The sequence below is a fragment of the Phaseolus vulgaris genome, chromosome 6 (assembly GCF_000499845.2).
Source record: "Phaseolus vulgaris cultivar G19833 chromosome 6, P. vulgaris v2.0, whole genome shotgun sequence".
Taxonomy (NCBI): Eukaryota; Viridiplantae; Streptophyta; class Magnoliopsida; order Fabales; family Fabaceae; genus Phaseolus; species Phaseolus vulgaris.
In genome coordinates, this window is record NC_023754.2 from 2,382,842 (window position 1) to 2,409,722 (window position 26,881).

Below are 26,881 nucleotides of genomic sequence, written 5' to 3' on the forward strand. Positions count from 1 at the left end.
AGAGACATGACGTCTTTTTAAATAAAGCCGTGAAAATGAGGCTTGGATGGTAAGTGAAGTAACTTAACTTTTTTTATTTATATAACATTAATAAGTTTATCTTATTTACTTCACTTTGTTTATTTCAATTATGACAAGATCGTCGGAAGAAAGCTCAAGAGATAGCTTTGAAGAATGTTACCCCGCACGAACTCTCTCGTTCGGGGTATCGAAAACTTGAGCAAGCAATGATGGTGGAAAAGAAACAATCTAAACAGGGGACGTCGTCTGAGAATGTGGAAACAGGGGTCACTTCTCCTCCATCACCACCTTTTCGCCATGTAAAATGGAAGAAGGCCTGAATTAAAAAGTCGGGTGCACCAAGTTCTGAGCAATCCGGGGTTTTCGTCGAAAAAATTGTAAGTTATTTTAGTTATTTTCATTTATTTTAAAGCATTAATTATATTAAAAACTAATATGATTTTTGTCTTTTGCAGGATTCCTTGGAATCCGACGGTAAATTTGTTGTTGAAGGTCGTCACGATATCCTGGTTGAAGCAATTTGACAACCTGAGCACTGTGGTCGTGTTCGTACAGCTGGACAAGGGGTTGGAATTAAACTATATTTTGGAGTTTCAGAACGACAGTCATCCTCCTCCTCCAAAGAGTGCGAAACTCAAATGAAGACTAAGATACGTGAAGAATTAATGGAGAAGATGAGAAAGGAGACTGATCTGATGCGGCTAGAGATGAGAAAGGAGAATGATCGAATGCGACAAGAGTTTCTATCGCAACAACTTTGTGCTGAGCCGATTCAACCCCTTGTTAGTCCCATTCCCAAGAGCACAAAGGGGAGTTGTGCGGCTCCTACAACATTAGGGGATGATATCATTGGGCAGACGAGGGAATGTGAGCTACTGGTAGCGGGCGACAAGCTTCCTCGGGTGGTGGCCCTTGGAAAAGTCTATGAAAAGGCCACCACCTTACATAACGTTCCTTTCTCCCTTGATGTGGCGAAGGTAACAGTTGAAAAAGTACGAGTACCTAATGCTCGTATTCCACTACCTTCAGAGACATTCGTTGCCTGGCCCATAGACCTCATTCGATTTATGCCTCAACCTCATGTAATAATTTCATTTCATTATATTAATTTTTATTTATATTTATATATTACATATAATTTAATACAAATGTTCTTTATCTTGTAGAAAGCTCTTCGGAAACCAACTCCGGAGAAGAAGCGTGAGGTTCCAGTTGACGATCCTATAACTTCCATAGGTCTAATTGCTAGTCAGATTGGTAATCAACCTTTTGAAGTTTCGTGGGATGATACTTTTTTTTCAAATAAACACTGAACTGCCACTGATGATGTACAACACAAATTTATTAGAATTTGTAGCTGGGAATCAGGAGCTCAACATAAATATAATTCAATTTTTTATGATGTAAGTATCTTTACCTATTTTTCAATTTACTTTATGTTAAATTATTATTGATTATGCTTTAAATAATAACTTGTAGGTTTTTGCATGGCGTTTGTCTCACCGAGGAGAAGGAAAATGTGTATGGATTCTTAGATCCTGCATATACTAATCCCGTTGGACCAAGATCATATGAGACCCAAGCATACATCACTAACACCCTAGAAAAAGAGGGAAAACAAATTTATTTATGCCCTTATATTAATGAGTAAGTTTAATTATATGTCATCAATTATTACTATTTCATGTTTTAAATATTTACTAAATCTTTTCATGGATGATATAGGCATCATTGGCAGTTACTTGTCTTATCAATGGTTGATAAGACTACTGTGTGGTTTTGTTCCCTACACAAGAAGATACCCACAAATTTTAAGAATATCCTTTATACGTAAGTACACTATAAACTTTACTTTGTATGTTACTAATTAACCATCTACTAACGAGGTTTTTTGTATTGACCAGTTCATGGCATGGATATAACATCCTAAAAGGTCGATCCAGTTCAAATAATTTGAACTAGATAAGAGTGAAGGTTTGTAATTTTTTTCTTTCTCTTATAATTGTTTATCAATATACTAACTTTTACTTTTTATTAAATTATAGTGTAATAAATAACCAGGAAGCTATGAGCGTGGATATTACGTTATGCAATGGATGATTACCATTGTAAGACTAGGTGTTAAAACTGGTTGGAAAGAGGTAACATGATATGTTAAATCATTTTTATAATTCTTGAACATATATGTATCTTAAAACTAATTTATGTCAACTATATTTTGCAATGCAGTTATTCACGGAAGAAATACCAATGAATTCGGAAGCCATATCATGTGAGACATTCTTGGTCCACATATTTCATAAATTTTTATAACTCTAGGATAGTTGATCAATAATGTAGGGATTATATGTAATTTGATTACTTGTTTGTAATGTACATTTTGATTCTCTGAATTTATCTCTATATTTATGTATTTGTCTGGCTGGGTACATTTTGATTAATATACAGGTTAATTTATATGGGTTTGGGACAAAACAGATTGCACTAAAAAAAACCACTATTTATAAGTGCAGTTATTTACCAAAGCCGCATTTGTAAATCAAGCACATGATTTACAATTGCGGCTATTACCAAAGCCACATTCATAAATGTGATTTACAAATGCGGCTTTTATTCATAAATGTGATTTACAAATGCGGCAATCACATTTACGAATGCGACTATGGTAATAGCCGCATTTGTAAATTACATTTACGAATGCGACTTTGGTAATAGCCGCATTTCTAAACCTTATACTCCTAAACTCTGTCATCTCATTCAGAAGCATATACAACCTGAAATAGCCGCAGTTATAAATAGTATTTACAAGTGCGGCTATATAGCCACATTTGTATCTCTTTGATTTACGAATGCGTGCTGATAGCCGCATTTGTAAATGTAAAATAACCGCACTTGTTTAGCATTTCTGTGCTAGTTTTTTTTTTTTTTAGTTTCTAAAATGGTTTCTAATTTAGTTACTATTGCAACTAATTATTTTGATTTCTAAAAATTGATTTCTATTTAATGATTTTATTGTAGTGTGTAGTAGTGACATGTATTTGCTACAATATTTTCAATAATTATTTTTCTAAACATACTAATTTAACCCCTTTTCCACTTGAAAAAGCTAGACAAATGTGTTTTATTCTTCACTAACAAAAGAGACCAAAAAATCTCAACCAATCACTTCACTTATTCAAGGTGATATATTAGTAATTTAAAAACAGAGATTTGCTTTGCTTATTTTTAAACATATATGCAAACACAACAAAAAATTGAATCTATTTATTTTATTAAAGAAAACACTTATTTTTTTAAAATAAGGGTTTACTACTAACCCAAAGTGAAGTCAATAATTAAAGAAGTTTAGTGTTGAAAAAGGGTGAAGGTTGTTACGTTGTTGTGCAAGTAATCATGGAAAGTGACGGTTATTCTCTCTCTCCCACTCCTATAAATAGACGCCAATACTTACAGTATCTTTGTCTTGTTGTGTGCAGAGTGAAAGTTAAGGGTGGGTGAGATGATCTCCTCATCAACCAATCTCAGTAGAGGAGAAGAGAAGAATCTGGAAATAGAGAAAGAGAAAGAGGTGGTGGATACTGAATGGGATGAGAAGAGGAAAAGTGAGTCATGGAAAGAGCAAATAACAGTGAGAGGATTAGTGGTGAGCATGGTAATTGGAACCATGTACAGCATAATAGCCATGAAGCTGAATCTCTCAGCTGGATTAGTTCCAAACTTCAATGTCTCTGCTGCTCTCCTTGCTTACTTGTTTATCAGAAGCTGGAACAAATTGCTTCACAAGGCTGGTTTTGAGTCCAAACCCTTCACCCGCCAAGAAAACACCATAATACAGACTTGTGCTGTGTCATGCTACAGCATTGCCATTCACGGTACATGATAATAGCTTTCAAATCCATAGATGTAAATTTGCACATGTTTTACCCTATACATACATATATGTGTGTTGCAGGAGGTTTTGCTTCTTATCTTTTGGGATTAAACAGGAAGACATATGAGTTGACTGGAGTGGGGGTTGAGGGTAACAATCCAAACACTATCAGAGATCCAGGATTTGGTTGGATGACTGCCTTCCTCTTTGTGGTTTGCTTTGTTGGCCTCTTTATCTTGATTCCACTCAGAAAGGTACTCTCCTTATATCACCATCCTCTCATCACCACTCAAATCATATTTATATCATCACCTTCCAAATATATTTTAAAAATATAAAAAAAATTATTTTTATTTTTATGTAAAAGTTATTTTTAAAAAAATTTAAAGATTTTTCAAAAATCTAATTTAAATAAAAAAATATTAAGAAATTATTTTGTGCCATCACATGTGGATGTCAAAGTGAATTCACTTCAAATTAATTATCACCCTACTAAATAAGTATCTGTGTAGTCTCAAGCAAAAACCATTGATAAAAGTGAAAATCCTAAGCACAGAAGGTAGAAGAAATCAGCGGCACCCTCTTACTGACTGACACTTGTCTCTTCTTGAACAGATCATGATAGTTGACCTCAAATTGACTTTTCCCAGTGGCTTGGCAACAGCTGTTCTCATTAATGGTTTCCATACACAGGGGGACAAAATGGCCAAGTACACATTTTGTTGAGTCATCAAAATTTGCTCGCTTTCTTTTTTTAACTTTTTTTATTTTCCAATAGTAAAACCTCTTAATAATTAGTATAATTTTTTTATGGAATCTGCTGTTTTTATATTGTTTACCAATTAAAATTGGAGTTATAACAGCTTTTCTGATTCAGGAAGTGATAAGATATCATGCACTCATACTTGTGTGGGTGGAGATGATTAATTAACTATCTACTTGGGTGAATTTTTAAGTAGATACCCGTCAGAAGAGTAAAATTAAATTTGAAAATTTGAAAAACAGCTAAAAAAATTGTGTGAGAAACTGAGCAACTGCATGTAATAAGTTTTCTTTTCAATCTAATAGTAATCACTTGTGAAGCAAAACAGAGAGAATGATAGAGATGAGTTGTTTGTATTGCAGGAAGCAAGTTAGCGGGTTCTTGAAGTATTTTTCCATGAGTTTCTTGTGGGGGTTTTTCAAGTGGTTTTTCTCAGGGACACAGAGCTGCGGATTCGCACAGTTTCCTACTTTTGGATTGCAAGCTTGGAAGCAAACGTATGATCTTGAAAGTTTAAGGAAGTAATATTGGTGGCGTAGGTATTGGTACTAATGTAATCTAGTTTTGTTTGAATTTGCAGATTCTATTTCGATTTTAACATGACATATGTGGGGGCAGGGATGATTTGCCCACACCTGGTGAATCTGTCTCTGCTGCTGGGAGCAGTTCTCTCCTTTGGACTGATGTGGCCACTCATCGATCAGCGTAAGGGGCAATGGTTCCCTACCAATTTAGAGGAGAGCAACATGAAGGCATTGTACGGCTACAAGGTCTTTCTAACAGTTTCTCTCATCCTGGGTGATGGCCTATACAACTTCGTCAAGATTCTTCTTTCCTCATTCCTCAGCGTACTTCAAAAAATTAAGAACCGTCAAAGTGGTAAGACAACTCTCACACTACTTTGAATCAATTTAACAACAAAAAGAAAAAGGAAGAGAGAGATATATATATACTGTGGTTCTAACGTGCAGCGGCGATAGACGAGGAGGGGAATAACAACGGGGAAGAGCTTAAACAAAAGGAAGTGTTTCTGAGGGACAACATTTCGATGTGGATTGGAAGCGGCGGATACATAGTGCTGTCGGCGGTTTCCGTGGTGGTAATCCCGTTAATGTTTCCTGAGCTCAAGTGGTTCTACGTGGTGGTTGCTTACATTCTGGCCCCGTCCTTGGCCTTCTGCAACGCCTACGGAACGGGTCTCACCGACATGAACATGGCCCACAACTACGGCAAAGTGGCGCTCTTCGTGGTGGCAGCCATGAGCGGGAGAGAGAACGGCGTGGTGGCGGGAATGGTAGGTTGCGGTCTGGTGAAATCGGTGGTGTCTGTGGCATGCACTCTGATGCAGGATTTCAAAACGGCGTATTACACGCGCAGTTCTCCGAAGGCCATGTTCGTAGGGCAGTTGATCGGGACTGCGTTGGGGTGCGTGATAGCTCCCATGAGCTTCTTTCTCTTCTACAAAGCCTTCGACGTGGGGAACCCACACGGGGAGTTCAAGGCTCCCTACGCGCTTATTTACCGAAACATGGCGGTGCTGGGCGTGGAGGGTTTCTCAGCTCTTCCCCAGCATTGCCTGCAGATCTGCTACGGGTTCTTTGCCTTGGCAGTGGCGGTGAACATGATGAGGGACCTCTGCCCAAAGAAGATTGGGAAGTGGATGCCCTTGCCCATGGTGATGGCTATACCCTTTCTGGTTGGGGCCTACTTCGCCATCGACATGTGCCTGGGAAGTTTGGTGGTTTATGTGTGGCACAAAGTCAACCCTAACAGAGCAGAGACCATGCTTTCTGCAACTGCCTCTGGACTCATTTGTGGGGAAGGCCTGTGGGCGCTTCCCGCTTCCATTCTCGCTCTTGCCAAAATTCACCCTCCTATCTGCATGAAATTTTTTCCTTCTTAAGCCACACTCATTGCCTCATCTTTTCTATCTTAAAAGGGAAACAATCTTCTCACTCATTTCAAATAAAATACATTATTCTATAACCTCTCCAAGATGTCAATTTATGATATAAGTGATATGTTTCAGCTACATTTAAAATTAAGCATGGAAAAAAAAATCAATTTATTGGTAAAATATTGAGATATACGATAATTGAATTAATCTCTACTTTTCTCTTTCATGATGTTGTAGTACATTTGAAGACTTAAGATTACTTTTAAGTAATGAATATAAATAGTTATATTAAAACTTTCAACATATTTTCACCAAACATTCAATTTACCATATTTTCATGTTGTCTCGTATATTTCTCCCGAGCTCCTTTTCAACATTTTCTAGTTTCACAACACAATTATAAAAATATCATTCAAACTTTTTAGTTTTATTTATCATTCAACTTTTTTATTAATTTTAAGAAATTTACTAATCAAATATAACATCTCCCCTATATCACATTTTTTCGTCTTTTAAGTTGTAAAGTTTATAACCATTCGAAATGGAAATATAACCATTAAAGATGTCTCCTTTCATTTGATTCTTTGAGTTTTGTTCTCTTTGATTTTAGAACATGATTCACTCAAAAATTTAAAATGGTTCAGTGAAGATTTTCCTCCAATATATGATTCAATGGTGTCATTCCACATAACTTTTGTGAGATTTTCTTCTAATATATGCTTCAAATAGTGTCATGTTTCACACAATTTTTTGGACATCTATTTAGTTGGTAAAATGCTAATTTGGTCAAAACTCTTTCGTATTCCTTTATAAAAAAAACATGAACTTTGTCATTTTCATAACAATTAGGTTCTTTCTCTCGAATACATCATTAAGTATATAGCCAACTATCAATTATTTGTCTACTCCGTGATCTTCACAAAACTTTTTGAATTCATTAGCTCCTTTCCCATGTCACTTCTCAATAATTTTATAAATATGTCATTTTATTTCTCAACAAGTGCTTCAAAAAATTTTGAACACATGAAATACTATAAATTTTTTCCTACAAAATAAAGTCATGTCATGTCATGCGAGTCAAGCCATCAATAGATATAATAAAGTATCTATTTGTATTTGGGTGCTAGAACTATAATACTTGTTTGACTCTCCTTACTCCTTCCTTTAGGAATGGTTATCGATGATATTTTTCAAGGGTGCCTCCTTCACAACTTTATTTTTCTTCTCAATCTTTCATATCCCAAACACCATATTCTTTAAAAAAAAATGTAAGTCTTCTTATATATTTCATGAATATGAGAGTCATGGGTATTCGCAATGTGATTTGATTTAGTTTTGGGTTCAAAATACCTCTAAATGAAACATAAAATTTAAATGCAGTTTGGTTTGATTTGGTTTAAAAAAAAAAAAAAAATCTGAACCAAACTAAACCAATTACGTGTATTTAGTCTTATCTTTTTTACATAAAACCTAATGTTGTATCATGATAAATAATTTCATTATCTACTCCACTATAATTAAATATTTGTTTTCTTTAATATTGTGTATAATAATATTGTACTGTCCGAAAGTAATCGAAGCAGCGCCTGATCAATATGCTTGAATACTCAACTAACGTAGGTTGGTTCAGATCGGTAAGGTTATGATGAATACATCGTTTCTAACTCATGTTATTCATTAATGATTATGCCTATTTATTTGGAATATTTATTTATTCAACATACGCCTAGTCTGAAACACGGGAAGTAAGATATTTTGCATGTCACCATCCTTGATAAGTACTTGATTTAAAATCCAATTAAGAAATTTGTTGTGATTTCCTGTTAAAAGGGGGATTAACAACGTTACAAAAAGAGTAGAGATCCTCAAACGAAAGGCAGACATTATCCTAGGCAATACAGACTATACACTTACTTGATCGTCGGAGTATTGTCAATAGGTGGAGCTCCCTTCATGTCATTGTTATCCCAGAACATTTAAAAGTTGTAGTTACAAGGGAATCTTCTCAGAGACCACCTTCAAGCTCTCGACCTCCAGTTTGGAGAGAAGATTTGGCGCCCACTATGGGGTAGGTAAAATTGATCCAACACAAACCCTAGTAATTAGACAACATGAGGAATACGAGATAAGGAATATAGATGCCAGACAGAGAAGACACACCCACTTACAAAAAATCATGGAAACGATACGAACTTTTCAAGAGGATAACAAAGAAACGAATAGATAGGTTGAGGATTTTCGCCAAGAACGAGATCGTCTGTGTGAGGAATCCGTTCCGATCGTGAAGAATCTCAGGAAAATCAAGAACGACTTCGAGGGGAGGTAGACTTCTCCAAGAAATTGATGGAAGACATGGTCCGAGTGAATGAAGAACTGCAGAGAACAAACGAAGAGTTGTGAAGGACAATGCACAGGCAAGGGAGAAGAAACGTACGAGCTTGTTCCCCAGACATGTCATCACGAGACAATTCTCAGTCGTTTGCACAAGCAATTATGGAAGAACCAATCCCACCTCATTTCATCACCTCAAAGGTCACACCATTTCTGTTGTGGAAGATCCTGAAAGCCATCTGATAAAGGACCATCCAAGCCACCATACACAAGAATAAACACAGAAGATTATTGTCTGTATAAATAATAGAACACTCATGTATAAGACATGTATTTTCATTTACTTTCAAGAGTATTTTGTAGATGAATCAAAGACACTCCAGAAACCCTCACTTGTTACACAAGTAAGGGTCTCTATAGCCTCTTAAAAGGACATACACAATCCTCCTTAAGCCACCAAACTTCACCATAGTTAAGCTTGCATAACTAGGATTATGGTAGTTTAAGGAGCAAGCTACTTTCGCCCTCTTCATCTATACATACCTCAAATAAACCTCGTGTATTCAGATTTTCCATTAATTGAATGACGTATTCTGAATTAGAAGCTCATTTTCTCCTAAATCTCTCTTTGCTAGTGAGCCTCTTTTGGCCTAGTGAACCTTGGAAGGTTGGCCAAACCTCCTTCCCCTTCCTTGCACCTCCAACCACCGAACCCTAGCACCTTCATTGCCATTCGGTGCTTCTTTCTTCAAGTCCTTCCACTACCTTTCTCCATTCAACTCCACAATCAATAACTTGGATTGCATCACCATCTAAAGGCATTCAAGGCCTAAATGATAGTCTCCAAGGGGTCGGATGTTGTATGGTGTAAAATGTTCATGGGCACATTCACAGGGACAACCCTTCAATGGTGTAGCGAAGTTTCAAACGGATACATTACCTTGTTTCAAACGGATACACTACAGGGTGTTTAACGAACAATTCTCAGCCAATAAAGTTGAACCCCCCCCCCCCTCGATTGCCCGACCTGTTCGATGTGAGGTAGCGAAAGGGGGAATCCCTAAAAGAGTACTTGAATTGTTTTTGTGACATCACAGTACATCTTTAAAACTCAAATGAAGAAATGGTAGTGGCTACATTTGTAAAGGGTCTCCAAGTCAGTCCATTTAATGATTTATTATTTCTAAACAGGGCATAATCCATGGCTAGGATACGGGAACAAGCAGCAGCCCATTACAAGGCAGAGGAAGCAATTCAAAGAAATGAGGTGAATGAATAGCAAAAGCAAGAAAGGTACAAGAAGAACTGACAGGAGCATCGCTCGAAAAGTATTGAGATGTCCTCGAGTTGGTGATCCGATCAGAGATACATCTTATATGTGTTAGAATATATGGCCTTAAACGAGAGGGGGGTGAATTGTTTAAGAGAGGTTTTTGAAAACTTTTCAATGTTTAACAAAATCCTTTGAATGAATCCAGAACAGAAATCAAATTAGCCAAGAATATAAGCAATAAAACAGCAAAGCAACAGAAAAAGAATCGGTTGTTTATACCAGAAAAGCTTAAAGCAGAATTTAAATGAGTTTAGGGTAAGAGAGAGATACATCAACAGTTTATATTGGTTCACTTTTAAGCCAAGAGCTACATCTAGTCCCCAAAAAACCACTGGGTAATCCACTAAGTAATCAAATCAGATTACAACACACAAACCACCAAAGTAGTGACCTTAAACCCATCAAGAAACACACTTCCTTTGGCAAAACACACCAAGAGTATTGATCTTGACCACCTCAAGAGCACACAACACTCTTTGGCAACACAACACCAGAATTATAGTAGATTGAGAAGGGATTACACTTGTTTACAGTACAAATTGAAATCAATACAATTGCAATCCTATTCCACTATCTTTGAAAATCCAAAGCTTGATGTGAATGTTCAAATCTCAAAATCAACTTTGTCACAACTGAAAAACTCAAATTTGTTTCTCTTTCTTGTTTGAAAGCATAAACAAACCATTTATATATTCCAAATTTTGGTCAAAGCAATTAATGAAGAAACGTATTCAGTTGGAAATCATTTAAAGCACATTCAACAACCAAAACAGAATTTTGTTAGGATTTTCAAAGAAACAATCGGTTAAAACCACGAAACAACCGATTGTTTGGTTTGGAAGTTAAGTCAACCAAACTAAAACAATTTTCCACCTTTTCAAAAACTCCTAAGAGTAAAACAACCGGTTGATTCGACAAAACAACAGGTTATTTTTCACTTAGTTGGAAAAACACTTTATTTTCTAAAAGGTTTTAAATCACATCAGTTTTAGATTCAACAAAGGAGTGGATCACATTCTATTCTACCCATATCCCTCCCAAAACACAGTAGCAACACCAGTTTTGCATCAAACACATAGGATTTGGATTTTTCAAAGCACTTGATCACTCTTGATCAACAATATGTAGCTAAGAGAGATGGCATGATAGATGAGTCTGACAATGGCTTACCTCAACCAAAGTTTAGCACGTCATATAAATCACTTAATGACAAAGGAAGATATTGTGGACAAATTGCAGTTTCCAAAGAAAATGGATCGGATACTAGGCGAACAAAAGGAAGCATGGTGGGAGTTCCACCAAGCCCACAATCATAACACTGAGAGATGTCTAACCTTGGCGTATCAGCTCGCCAAGTTGGTCAAAGAGGGTTTTTTTTGGAAAAATATCTCGAGGACTCCCACGAGAAAGAACGAAAGGGAGAAGGCGCACCAAAAAGATGCAACTACGAAGCCCCAATCCTTGTAGATTTCAACACCATAGCAACAAGGTTCTCTGGAGGGGGGTCTTCGACATCTAGTCGAAAGCGTTACTCCAAGGCCATCTTGTCCTTAGAATCTCGAAAGCCTAAAACCTCATTGGTCCCCTCTTTACTTCACACCCACAGATTCTAAAGATTTCTTTCGACATGAAGATGACCTAGTGGTGTTGTCAGTCATCACTATGGGGTGCAATTGTATCTAGTTTTGATTGATCAGGACAGCTAGATAGATGTCATGTTTTGAGATTAAAGTGGATTGAAAAATAGCTCGAAAGTGTTATGATAACAACTTGAGAAGCAGAAGAGGTACATACATTATCACGACTCGCATGGGAGGATCAGACACGGAGATAGACCACCCATCCCCTGTGGGTAGACGTCCTGAACCTGTAGGAGAAGTACGAGAGGGGGAAATAAACAATTCAAAATTCAAGCTCGATGCATCACTTCACGAGGAGTTGGAAGAAAAGATCCAAAAGATCATATCTAAGAATATGGATGCCTTTGCATGGTCAACTATTGATATGTCAGGCATCGATCCCGATTCCTGTGTCATCATTTGACCATGGGCGAAAAGATGAAGCCTGTGGTGCAAAGGCGCATGAAATTCAACGAGGAAAAGTGTTTCGCTATGATGGACAAAATTTTACAACCTATATTAGAATGAAATGTTCAAGCATACGTGGATGACATGGTTGTTACGTCAAAAACTCATGTAGCCTACCTAGAAGAACTATTCAGGACAATAGAGAAGCATAGTATGAAGCTTAACCTCGAAAAGTGTGTCTTTGGTGTTTAAGCTAGAAATTTCCTCGGTTTCTTGTTGACTGAAAGAAGAATAGAGGCAAACTCTGATCAATGCGTGGTTATAATAGACATGAGAAGTCCCAACAATGTGAGGGAAGTACAAAGGTTGAACGGTCGGATGGTTGCTCTATCGCGTTTCTTATCGGCCAGTGGGGATAAGAGATACCCTTATTTTCAATGCCTCCGAAAGAATGATTGTTTCATTTGGTCAGCTGAATGTCAGGCATCGATCCCGATTCCTGTGTCATCATTTGACCATGGGCGAAAAGATGAAGCCTGTGGTGCAAAGGCGCATGAAATTCAACGAGGAAAAGTGTTTCGCTATGATGGACAAAATTTTACAACCTATATTAGAATGAAATGTTCAAGCATACGTGGATGACATGGTTGTTACGTCAAAAACTCATGTAGCCTACCTAGAAGAACTATTCAGGACAATAGAGAAGCATAGTATGAAGCTTAACCTCGAAAAGTGTGTCTTTAGTGTTTAAGCTAGAAATTTCCTCGGTTTCTTGTTGACTGAAAGAGGAATAGAGGCAAACTCTGACCAATGCGTGGTTATAATAGACATGAGAAGTCCCAACAATGTGAGGGAAGTACAAAGGTTGAACGGTCGGATGGTTGCTCTATCGCGTTTCTTATCGGCCAGTGGGGATAAGAGATACCCTTATTTTCAATGCCTCCGAAAGAATGATTGTTTCATTTGGTCAGCTGAATGCGAGGAGGCTTTCAGAAATCTCAAAGAGTATATAATCTGTCTTCCGCAAGAACGCTCCAAGCAAACCTGCGAAACACACCAAACGGCGCCTCTAGCGGCCGATTGCACTCCGATTGCAAAACCACCAAAGAACTAAGAACTAAGAATCTCAGCGAGACTCGTTTGCACTCTGTGATTCTCTCTCTCTATGTGTGTAAACTAGTAACTTGCAAGAATGAATCTTACCTCCCTCTGTATGAGCGCGGAATGCCTTTATATACTCTGTTGCGCGCCTAAGTTATCCGTGTACGAAGTAACTTAGTGCGTTTCTTCCACTAGGCGTCTCGTGCAACCTCAGCGTGAATACCAAGTGTGGCTTGGCTAAGCGCACGCACTATGCATCACCTACTGTGTGAACGATCACCTCCGCTTTGCACCATGCACGTTATGGGTTAAGAGAACACCGATCACCGACTGGCTTACTAGCTCTCTTAGGCCACTCTCGTGCACGGCACTACAAAGCACATAACTTCTCCTTTCTCTGATACTCTGCCACACAAGGCTCGTATGCAACGCTCTCGCTGGGAAACGTCCTTCGTTTCCAGCTTAACTGCGTACAACACGAAAACCCGATGACCATCGCTCACACCGGATGACCGATCGGTGCACCATAGCGCCACGCCCTCGGCTTCCAGGCGCTGATCTAGGTGTTGATCGCGCATCCTCTTTGACCGTCGTCCCCTAATCACCGATCACCCCCCTGGGTGACTTTCTCAATGACTCATCTGCTTCCCTGACCCACGTGTTTCACTAAGAACGATCCATGTGGCTATCCTTTGCTGACGTCACCGACTACCGATGACCGACCGGATCATAATCACACTTAGTAAACCTACTCCGAAGCTCCCCATTCGACTGTATTTCTCGATAACTAACCGAGCAATTAGCGTGGTTATTTTGAAAGACAGAGGAAAGACTAAAAAACCTATATATTTCGTCAATAAAATCTTACAAGGCGCACGGAGGCTCCCTATCAGACTATTGTTTTTATAGACATTACTTTCAGAGTTTCACCATTTTGAATTATAATGTATGTAGAATGTAGTAAGTTATTTAATAGTTGAGCCAGGTAGGATTTTAAGGAAGAAGAGTACATGAGGAAGGATCAGGAAGGAAGGGGTAGGGGAGGGCAGAATAGTCCATCCAAAAGGTGAGGGTTGTTCCTGAAGCTGGGAATGGCGAAGTGTCTCAACCTTCCTTCTTGTTTCTTGATGAATCATTCGTAGAGGAATGCATTGGAGAAATTATCTTCCACCACTTTGTTGACATCATGCACAAACACATCCGTCTCTCCACTCTCCCTGATCCTTCCCATCATTCCAGTGGTGTAGATGGCACTCATCCTCCCAAGTGCATCCTCGTAGTACCTCGTGGGTGCATCCACCTTATCACATCCTATTTTTTCTCGTACACAACACTCGACAAACCCTTTTAAGCAAGTTGGCAAACGAAGTATCTGGGGGTCTCCCACTGTTGTGCACTCCTCTCCTCTCCCAACCTCCATTTTACGTTTGGTCTGGTTTAAATTAAATGTAGTTCGGTTTGTTCTGGTTTAAACAAACAAAAAATTTGAACCAAACCCAACCAATTTATACAACTTAGTTTGAATCACTTGTATAAATTTTTATTAATACATGTATTTAGTCTTATCTTTTTACATAACAACCTAATGTTGTATAATGATAAATAATTTCATTATCTACACCACTATAATTAAAGATTTGTTGTCTTTAATACTCTATATAATACTAAACAATTTGATTACATGTATTTGTACCTTTCTTTCTTTTATATGACGAAAGGACTTATAATAAAATATACAAGTATAATGAAAAATAAATGTGATTATGTTGCATTTATACATTGAGACATAAATACTAGATAATCATTTTTGTTTAGTACTTCCCTGTCCCCTCCGAATAACAAGGTTAATCCCAATGCTTCCTCCACCACCTTATGTGACATAAATACTAGATAATCCTTTTTTGTTTAGAACTTCTTTGTCCCCTCCCCCGAAAAACAAGGTTAATCCCAATGTTTCCTCCACCACCTTATTCATATGTTAAATATATTGTGTTACTCGTATAGCAATAAATTCATAAGCATGAACAAGTTAGACGCGTTAGATTTTCCTCACACACATATTTTCATTTATGAGTGAAATAATAAGTAATATAGTAATATTTAGATAATTAAGTCAAATCTCAAACCATAATACTCAGTTATGGAAAAAGAATCTAAATTGATCCAATTTTTTTTATGAATGCTCTTAATAATCATTACTCCATATATTCTTCAAATGATTTTTCATTCAAATCACAAGCTTTAATAGTTGCTTCAAAATCAATTTTGTATGACTTGATATCCATTTATCCATATACGAGATTAGAAAGTTGTATATTAGTGTTGCAAAGTCTAACATGGAAACAATCCAAATATATACAACAAAAATTTCATGTGATTCTAACTAGTTAAACTTTTTCTTTTCTTTTGTTTCCTTTTTAATCTCAATATGAACGTTTGTGAAAATATTTGCTTTTATATATGAAGCACCTTGGACACACTAAAGCATTTTTACAACTGGAAGATATAAACTTACCACATATAATACTTTTAGACAAAGATATCATAGATCATTTAACATGTGTTTATATAGCCTTTGGAAGGTCTTATGCGTTGTAACTTACACAAAACACATATTATAAGGTTCATAACAAAGAACATATAAGAATGTACTAGTCACATTCATCATTATCACCAAAACATAATATATAGGAAATATCTAGTGGTTTCAGACTAGTTAGATTACATGGGTCTTAACATGGTATGGTGCAGACCCATCTACTCTAACATTGGCCGTCTACTCAGATCTCACATCCGTGGATGTTAAAATAGTTTAAGAGTTTGTTGCACTTACTGAAGACCACATGCAACCTTCTACATAGGTTCCACGCACATCTTACTCTAGCCAAGTCCAAGAAGAAGGGTGATGGAATCCATCCAGTCACAACATCTTCAAAATTTGGAGGAAGAATACCTAGAGCTTTATTCAGAGACTTATTAGCACATATGGGCCTAATTGGACTTCTGTCTATCTTTTGTAGGCCCAATAAAGAGGACAAGTTTAGGATGAAGGAATGTACAAAGAATCTCAAAGGAGACCTCCACATCGTGTAAGAATACTAGAGCCTTGGTTAGACAACTACAAAAATATTGAAACTCAGGCTTCAACAAGACCAAGTCAATATCTTTTAGAGTCAAACTTTAGTTTAAATAATTGTATAAAGTAATTTAGGATTTTATTTGGGTCATGTATTGTGTCTTCTTTTAATTTTAGACCTTGTATTTGGGATAATAGAAGAGCGGGTGTGCATAGCAATAAAGTAGGTGCGTATTGTAAAGGGACTCACAACTTGGCACGGGAAGCATGGGTGTGGCATGAGAAGCATGAACACCCACTTGATTCTTTCTTAATGGAGAGGATCCCCACCAATTAAGAGGTGACATTTTTCAACCTCATTTGAGAGGATCATGAGCATAGAACATGTGACACCACTTGTCACATTGCCAATGGAGAATTTTTAGGTTAAAATTCTTATTTTTAGACATCTAAGTCTATAAATAAGAGTGTGTCTCACCTTTCACTCACAAACTTCTAACTCCACTTCAATCTATTGAAACTCCTATTGAGATTTTTGAATCCACTTCAATCTATTGAAACTCCTATTGAGATTTTTGAATGCTTCCGCTCCTCAAATCTCCTTAATCTTTCATTAAAAAAGAAATAAAAAAAGATTACTATTAAAAGAAGATGATTTTCTATGAAAGGGAGTTGCTAATAAGTCAAAGGTTTTCGTTAAAAAGGAAAACGAAGAATAAAATATGAGACAAGTTATTGAGGCAAGTCTCAAATAAGTGATTGATGTGAAGAAAGTGAATAAGCAAGTGAAATATGGACGTCATACAAAGATTCAACGTCATCTCTCGCTCCACAGCACACTTCAGCGCAGCATAAAAAGACCTCTAACAGGGAATTCAGAAAATCTTTCTACAACAAGTGCTCAATAACTAAGACTTGGTAGCTCCACCTTATATACATTTAATGGAAAAGACCGTCTACGAGGTCAACCCAAATCACGTATGACCTCGTCTTACTCCAACAAACTTGAGGAAGCTTAAAGCCATAGAATAAGACATTTAGTACACTAATCCAACCTTCAAGAGACCTACGATAGCATACATTCCCTACTGTTGAAAGTGTGTCCTTAATTTCAAGTCCTTCAAGAGGTATTATGTTGTATTGTTCTCCTAAACAAGATTTATTAGATTATTGAACAATTTTTAGAATAAGTCTTTGTTTACCCCATGTCTAGTACTTCAATAAGGTGATGCATGAGTCTATTTCGGAGAATAAGGTAGTGATAAAATTCAATATCTCTTCAAATTGTATCTCTCCCTTCTGCAAGACATTCTGACTCTAAAACTCATCATTGCTCCTTTATAGGTCAAAGTAATCATGAATGTCCCAACCATTACAATGCACACATTTAGATGGTCTAGTTTTCCAACCATGTTCAGTATCCACAGAGAATAAAAGAGTTGTCTAATCTACTAAAAAAATTCTACAACATATTAGTATTGAATAAATATATCTTTAGCTACTTCACATATATTATAAAGTTTGAACAATGTTGCATAGTGGATAAAAAAGTTTAATTGAAGTAAACAATAATAGGACAATACCTTATGATGAAGTTGTGTTCTTCTATCAGGTGCTCAATTATATACGAATTTTTACTTACGGATCTGAATTCATAGGTAAATTCAGCCTTACTTATAAATATTACCTACAAACAACATTATCTACGGATATTATCCACAGATTCTGAATCCGTAGATAAATTCAGCATTACTTACCAACTATTACTACCTACAAACTTTTACCTACAGATTTTTATTACCTACGAACTATTACCCATGAATCTTTATTACTTACGAACTATCACTCACGGATCTCTATTACCTACCAACTATTATCATAATAATTATATACATAATATTAAAAATATTATTATAATATGAAGAATTATAAAATCATAATTAATATTCATAAATAATAATTACCATAACTAATAAGTATACATATTATTAATATTATAAAATTAATAATATTAATATAATAATTTAAGTAATATAATTAGTATTATATTAATAATATGAATAATAATAATATTAGTAATATAACAAAATTAATAATATTAGTAATAATAACATGAATAATATTAGTAATAATAATATTAATAATATTTAATAACATTTAATAAAATTAATAATATTTAATAATATTCATTATATTTAATAATATTAATAATATTTACTAATATTAATAATATTTAATAAAATATTAATAATATTTAATATAATATTTAATATAATATTTATTAATATTAATAATAATAATTATCTTAAATATATGAATAATGTTATTAATTCTTATTTTATTAATTATATTAATATTGATAATCATACTCATAAGTATAATAATAATCATAACATGACAATAAAACTGGTAATTAAAGCTTCTATAAACATTCAAGATAATTAAGAAGGAGGTTGATGGCAATTAGAGAATTGTTGAGTGTGAAATCAAGACGAACGTAAATATCCAAAGAAATTTTACACATGAAGTTACATTCCATAAAAGAATTAAGATCAATGTTGCACTGCATTCGGTAGTAGTGAAAGAAGAATTTGAAGAGAGATCTTTTTTTTTTTTTTTTTTTATCAGCAAGGAATTAATGAAATAGAACGGGACACTTTAGGGGTGTCCCAACCCGTATACAAAAAGTGTTCATAGCTTAAGCATACAACTATATATGACAGAACATTCTACATCAGTGAATACACAGCTTAGCTATAAAATGACCCCTACCCCACATCAGACGTGGTCCACTTGGAAAGAAAAACTAAGAAGATGACCACTGCATAATTGCTTCAGAGATGGAGAAAAGTCTCCCACTGAAAACCATAGGCACATTCAGCTTCTTAGAACAGAAAAGAATCATGGACCCCTTCACTTCTTACCACATTATGCTAGCAGATTTTACCTCCACGTTCAGCACTGTGTCCGTGTTGCACCCTGAGAATTGAGTGTTGCTGCTATGATTGCAAAGACCTGCCATAACACATGTGAAAAGGCAAACAAAGCATTCCTACTTCGTGATGCCCCTTGCTGCACCCAAAATCTGTGTCACCATCAAAGCCTTTTCACCCATTCGGTCCAAGACCTTGCTTCAGCAAACCAACCTTACAGCATCTCCATTCCGCCCCACCCACCTAATGTAACATTTACTGCATACCGTTCCAGGCCATCCCTACCCCATACAGCAGCATCAGCTAACCATACTAACACTCCAATCCAGTGCACCATTCACCCCTGTGAGCCCATCGAGCGTCCAGAGTCACGTCCATAACCACGTCCAGCATCTAAAACTCCTCCATTCCACCTATAGCTCATAGCTGCAGTTTGAGCAAAGCACCGCCTAGAGATTGGGCCGTGAGCACCAAACTATAATCAGCAAAACTGTACCCTTTGTAGCTCTGTAAATCCTTCTGTGCACAAGATCATCATCAGAACCTCCTAACATTCCTATACCATACCATATATCTTCACTTATAACTCTTAATACAAAGCATTGGGTTTAAGACCTAGTCCACAAAAGAGTAGTTGAACTTGTGTGCCTTATTCTTCATCCATAACCAAGATTTAAGCTGGACTTGTTGGAACATCTCTTCTGCATCTGCAACCCCTTGCTTGAACACAATCAAGTTCCTATGCTCCCAAATACTCCGTATAATAGCTACCCAAATACCTTTCCAAACCATGTCTTGTTTGTTGCTGGCCTGAATCAAAGTAAAGCTTTCAAAGTGATTTTTTAAGGCATTATGTTGTACAGATAAAATACCAATCCATCTATAGCATAATTCCCACACACGCACAGCCGCATCACACTCTAGAAACAGGTGTTGACAAGATTCAACTTTAGTTTGGCATAAAACGCACAGTGTTGATTCCATCGTCACTCCCCTCCTATCCAAAGACTCTCTAGTTGGTAATCTGTCCAACAGGGCCCTCCATGCAGTGATCGTGACAGCGGGAAAAGCCTTGGCCTTCCACAAGAGTTTAAAGACTTCACTATGAGTGCCATCACCTCTCTTAGTTAGGCTCGCATATGCTGTTTTTACAGAAAAACACCCCTTTTCATTGATCCCCCACACCCGAATGTCTTGCTCCTGCCTTTTAACATTAGCCCTAGATATGTGTATTACTAGGTCCGTTTCCAACACTGATTCCCACTCGAATCTGGCACGCCTCCACCTTAAATTCCATCGCCACTCTGACCCTTCCCACTCACCTACTTCTTTCACTGTTTGACCCTGATTACAAGATATAGAATACAGCCTGGGGAATAAGGATTTGAGGTTGGAATTTCCAACCCACACGTCCTCCCAAAATTTTACTTTGTCACCGGATCCTAGGATCCATCCCATTTCGGCTTGGAACCATCCGTCTCCTATTCCTTCTGTGCATACTTTATGGAGATCCCTCCACCACCATGACTGTAACTTAAGAGAGGATTGCATAACCTCGCCTCCTCCTTCATATTTCGACTCCAAAATGTCCTTCCATCTTCCTTTCTCATCCGAGAGCCAACGCCATCTCCATTTGGCCAACAAAGCATAGTTGAAGTCACGTATGTCTATGATACCTAGTCCTCCCTCCTTTTGAAGAGAGATCTAAATGCAACTATTCTTGTAGATGCTACAATCCTCATTCTTCAGAAAGTATGACATCTGCGGAGTCTGTACCTGAGGGTAGTGGATAAGAGGATTTTGAAGGAATCAAGGATGAATAGGGGAATTTCTAAGGCATGATGAATCTGTGATTAGAAACTCTTTCCACTAACATCTAAATTTAAATATCTTATAAAACAAGAATTTATATAAATATAAAATTATAAAAAACTTAAAAATAATAATTTTTATTATTTATTAAAAGAAAATAAGAAAATATACTATAAAAATATATTAAAGGGAATCGTGAAATAGAATTTAAAGTATTTATAAATATGTAGTATTAGTAAAATAATACTATATAAAGATAAAAAAAATAAAAATTAATGTGATATATATAACTAACATAAATGTTCATCCAACCCTGTGCTTTTTTTAAATAATAGACTGGTAGCGCCTTCGTTACTCTTATAATAATAATTATAAATAAACATACGAATTTAAATTTTTTCTTATTATTATATAATAAAATGAATTGTTATGGGATTATATTTTGAAAAGGAAGATATTTATTTTATACTATTAAAGAAAAAAAAATCAAACTCATAAAAAGAAAGCCTATTATAATATATTTAAGCTACACATGTCTTTCATAGATTTTAGCTTCACTTATTCTTCTTTAAAAGTGGTCTTCCTTTTCTCTGTCATATGATCAGGTTCCAATTTTCCAATATTAAATAGTTCATACTATATATTGATTTTAGTTTTTCAGATGTTCTACATAAGAATTAATGATTTCTTCTTCATGTGGCTTTTTCACCTGTAGAACATTTATTAACACAAAGGGTGGACCCAACACAGCTTTTATAAAATGTTGACATATAAAATACTTTATTATCAAATTAACAAATCTAATTGATTATTTTTCTCACATACAAGTATCAACATAAATATAAATTTTAAAATATTTAAAATTTGAAAATTTCCCCCTTTATTCGTATAATCCAATTAATTAATAATTTAAATTCAAGGAATTTTATTAATTTTTTATGATAGATTTATATATCTTTTATGAAGAAATTAATTATAATTTTAATATTAAAGTAAAACTTTAAAAGTATGTAAATTACTCATGTTATAATAAAATTATTAAATAAAAAATAATTTTAAAAAAATAATTAATTAAATTAAATTAAATATTATTTGAGAAATTAGAAAAGTTATTTATATTTAAATTGATTTCTATTATTGTTGATAAATATTTTATATTATTGATAAATAAATTTGAAATTGATATTTAATTAACTTTTTAAGATTTTAGTTATTAAAATTTTATTTTATTTATAATTTTTTTCTATTTAATAATTTGTAATAATATTAGTAAGTAGATAAAAATTATATATTAACATAAAAAAATAAGATTGAGTTAGATTTAAAATTTATTTATTTATATGATATCAATTAGAATTTATTCGACTTTGTGAAACCATTTATCAACGGGTTTTATCACTTCATTTCCTATTCTATGATGAAAAGAACAATGCAAAATAACACACTAAAAAAAAATATTTTTAACAGGTTATATTTAGCGTTTTCGATGATTTTAGCATTCGTTAAGTGCATTATTTGTGGTATGCTTTTCTCCTAGATTCAGCGTCACTAACTGATTATCGACAGTTTCTATGAACCCCTGGAAAATAATCACTTCCCGACGGTTTTGAAACCCCCATTATTTCCGGTGGTTTGAAAACCCCCATTATTCCCGATAGTTTGAAAACCCCCGTTATTCCCGGTGTTTTGAAACCCCCCGGCGGTTTGAAAACCCTCGTTATTCCTAGCGGTTTGAAAACCCCGTTACTTATGGGAGGTGCATATATAAAAAAGTAAGTGAAAATAATAAAAATATTGAACCAAAATAGCCTAATAGTTTTCTCAGACCCTGTGTTCTTCTTCTACAACAAAACACTAATACACTACTGCCCTTCAACTTTTTTGTATTTACTTTTCAATGTTTCGTAATACTATAAAGGTATCATTTTTTTTCATAATAAAAACATAGACATTAAATTATTAATGTAAAAAAATGTGTGTAATATGTAATTAACACAATTTCGTATTGATACCAAATAATTATATTGAAATAAGAAATATATATTACTTACTAATTCATTTGTCTTATTCATTAAGATCATAGAAGGTGTTAGAATAATAAACATAAAGATTTAAGCTTAATTCTTATTGCCCACTGCATTTACATAAAGTTGCATTTACATAAAGTTGGTATGTTATTATGTAGCATCTTCAGTACCCTAATTAAAGATCAAAATTAATCTTTCTTTTATTAAATATAGTATTAATGTATCACGATATAATTTCTAATATAATTTTAATCAATGATAAAGAAAATTGGTTTCATCAACTCCACGGCTAGGATTATTTTTTGATAAAATATAATTTTTAAGAAATTATACTGTTTAAGTAAGTTGAAGATATAAAAGTTAGTTGAAATGGAAGAAATGATACAAACCAAAGGCAAATTGCCTTCATCCAAAGACAAGTCTCCAATAACATGCAAATACGCATATGCACTAGTTGTATCAGAAACAAAAATACATAACTACCAGCAATTATTTGAGTTCTAATGCATAACTGATTTCTAAAGCAGTTTCCATCAGTATACCTTAGAAGTAAAGTCACCTTTTACATGCTTTGTTTCACCATTTTTAGCAAGAGCTGCTCTTCTATGAGTAGCTTCCTAGTTTGAGGTCATATTGACTCGTCTTGTGCATACTTTAATACAACTTTTCTCTTACCTTTAGAAAAGATAGTTCTTTTATCTTGAAGTATTTCCTTTGAAAATGTGTCACCTATATTAACATATCATCTTAATCTAGTAGAATGACGAAAAATAGTAGAATGACCCAAAACTACTCCAATCACACTACAAGAAAAAAAGGTTAAAAAATCGTCAAGAAACCAACAAAATATGATATCAAAGAAAATCTGAAATTTACCTATACTTGTTACCCTTTTCAATTTATCCATACTCTAAAGATCACCATAGTGCAAACACTCAAGAGAACAAATATCGTAATTCAATCCAGTGATCATGATGATATGTTGATAGTGGACATTCTTTGACCTTCCATTATAAATTTGGTTATGCCTATAAAGAAAAATATAACCAACAAGTTCATCCAATCACGAAATAATGCAAAAGAAAAAAATTAATGTAAGAATAAAATACCAACTAATACTTCACATTGCAAATATGAAAAACAAATAAGAAATTATATTTATAAATAATACAATTTCTTTCTAAAATAAAGATAGAGAAATAGCAAGAAAAAATAATAATTTTTTTGAAATAAGTTAATTAATACTATAAAATATGGTAGAAGAATTACCTGGAAATGACATTAATTCTAAGCAAATAAAGAATGAAACACCAGTCATCCGTTCTTAAAGTTCTTAGTCTCTTTGGTTTTTCAAGTCAGTTTTTACTTAATTTTTGTACACCTACCATTAAACACCTTTACAACACACTAAAAGGTGCAAGTAGATGTATAGAGAAAATAATGTGAATTACACATTAATCTAATTTGCAATCTTAGAATGAGAGATTAATTATTTCTTTTAAGAAAAAACAATCCAAAAACACATGATAACTCACTAATATATTCTTAATGTGTGTGAAACATTTTTGTTGTAAATCTAAAATTCTTACCTTAATCAAAAGTTTCCCATTTTGTGGTCACCGCAATAGAGTTAGAATGTTGCATTGGTTGCTGCTTCTTAGGATTTCTCCGCCTCCTCTAAAAGTCATTATGATAATGCATCTTAATCGTGTTTTCATCATTTTTAAGGGGAATTAAATTTTGCCTTGTCATCCTAAACATATCAAGAGTCTCAAGGTGTTTCTAAACTCTCCTAACCTTCACATAATTTTTTTTCCAAACTAATGTTAGTGACAAATATTTTTTAATATCAACAGACGTATATTTTCATTTTTGAAGATTAAGAGTTAATACCTGCTCTCTTATCCGTAGTTTCAGTTCAGTTCAGTTCACCTTCACCATAAATTTCATCCAATGCAATCAATGTTCTCATCAAATTTTCAATCAAGTTCTCCACATTTAACTCTGCTATAATCCCACATGTGGAAGCATCATAAATTTCATCCAATGCAATGAATGTTCTCATCAAAATTTCAATCAAATTCTCCACATTTAACTCTACTATAATCCCACCTGTGGAAGCATCATAAATTTCATCCAATGCGATCAATATTTTCATCAAATTTTTAATCAAATTCTCCACATCTAACTTTGATATAATCTCCAAAATTGCAACCTAACCAATTTCAATTAATTAAAGACATTAATTAGTAGGAAAAATAGGTACTACAATCCACACCACATAAATTAATAGTGAAATTGCCCATATAAATTGTGAAACTAAGTACCTTCTTGGATAATTTGTCAACCTCCAACTTTATTTTTGTCAATGATTTTGAAGTTTTTTCCTTCTTTATAATTTTTAACTTCTCAACTATCCTTCTTTATCTGTTCTCAATGTCTACAAAAAAGCATCAATTTTGACAAAATATTAAAGACTCTATTAATGATGTTTGGTATTGACGTATCTAAATTTTTCTTGTTAAAAACAATGACTTCTTTTGATTTTTTATTTATTATTTCTTATCCAACACGTTTGAGATTATAGAAAAGAAAACGAAGCACCCAGAAAATGAAGTAGAATATTCTTTTGTTGGAAGTTTAGTTTACAATATTCATAAAGGGAAAGGGCATTTCCTTGAAATTCAATTTGCTGTAAGGTTAACTACGATATAATTAAGGAAAAACATTTAAAAAAAATTTAAGTTGTGAAAGTCAGGTAATGTTTTCTTCCATTTTATGTAACTAGGTGGTAAGTATTTAGCAATATTTGAGCTATAATGTTATGATGAAAATTACAAGTCTTGAGTCTTAACCGGACTTTACTGAGAAATTATGGTTAAAGCTCTCATGATTGGCCTCAAAAGTCTAATATTGTTCCAAATGGGTGTTCCACATTTCTACTGGCTAAAGTAGTCTCGTGTTTCCGTAGCATGTAGGCCCAAATTCTTGTTGTAATTTTTTTTTTTAAGTATTATATGATATCCACGCACACACTACATTTAGTATAAGATTGTCCTTCTTTATCAGTAGTGTACTGGCATGGATCGACCGATCAATAGCATGACTCGGTCTCTTTGACCAAGCTGATCGAGACCCCACGGACGGTCAGACCGACTGACACATTTAATTCATTAACGCTCAAACCAAGGTTAGTGAAACAAAACTACCATTAAGAATTAGGTAATACGACTGTAAGTGTGATCCATTCCACTAATCAGGCACAATAAGGTAAGCCCATTAAAATAATATAAATAGCATGCATTCCAAAAAGAAAGGTACGTCGTTATCACTGTACACTCCCGAGTGCCGAATACCCTTTTTACTGACTTGAGCGTCGGAGTGTCTTCTACAGGTACCTCCCTCATTTGACATTCACCCGAGACTGAGAGACCGAGAGCCGAAGGAGTAGCGCGAAGGCTAGAATAATCGTAGTGAAGCTTTAACAACCTGCCCGAAAGAAGGAAGAAGATGAAACCTTTAATAATTCTCTAGGTTTCATCTCTTTAGCAAGAACAAGTAGTATTTAAAAAGGGAATTGGGATCTCACGTACCTACCAAACTACCAAAACTAATTTAATGGGAATAAATAATGCGGGAAGGAGGGAATATTATAGTATAAGATAGGAGTAGTTGTGAAGGGAAAATAT

At 34.8% G+C, this 26,881-nt stretch overlaps 1 protein-coding gene and 1 pseudogene across 2 annotated transcripts; one reads left to right on the plus strand and one right to left on the minus strand.

The window, feature by feature from the left end:
* Nucleotides 1-3,384: 3,384 nt before the first annotated feature.
* Nucleotides 3,385-6,641, plus strand: LOC137830934 (metal-nicotianamine transporter YSL1-like). Of its 2 annotated transcripts, none has more exons than XM_068638348.1 (6): nt 3,385-3,893; nt 4,008-4,146; nt 4,508-4,602; nt 5,018-5,152; nt 5,236-5,534; nt 5,627-6,641. In XM_068638348.1, the coding sequence occupies exons 1-6, from the start codon at nt 3,871-3,873 to the stop codon at nt 6,556-6,558; spliced, it is 1,623 nt and encodes a 540-aa protein (XP_068494449.1). In that variant the 5' UTR covers nt 3,385-3,870; the 3' UTR covers nt 6,559-6,641. The 2 variants fall into 2 exon arrangements, with proteins under 2 accessions (XP_068494449.1, XP_068494448.1); XM_068638347.1 differs by having other exon boundaries at nt 3,473-3,893; nt 3,974-4,146.
* Nucleotides 6,642-24,782: 18,141 nt separating this feature from the next.
* LOC137833207 (BAG family molecular chaperone regulator 2-like) lies at nt 24,783-26,599 on the minus strand (annotated as a pseudogene).
* Nucleotides 26,600-26,881: the final 282 nt, after the last annotated feature.

Coding starts and splice junctions, on each gene's coding strand:
- LOC137830934 (XM_068638347.1), top strand. CDS start 3,521: ATGATCTCCTCATCAACCAATCTCAGTAGAGGAGAAGAGAAGAATCTG. Junction 4,147..4,507: donor TCTTGATTCCACTCAGAAAG/GTACTCTCCTTA, acceptor CTTCTTGAACAG/ATCATGATAGTTGACCTCAA. Junction 4,603..5,017: donor CAGGGGGACAAAATGGCCAA/GTACACATTTTG, acceptor TTTGTATTGCAG/GAAGCAAGTTAGCGGGTTCT.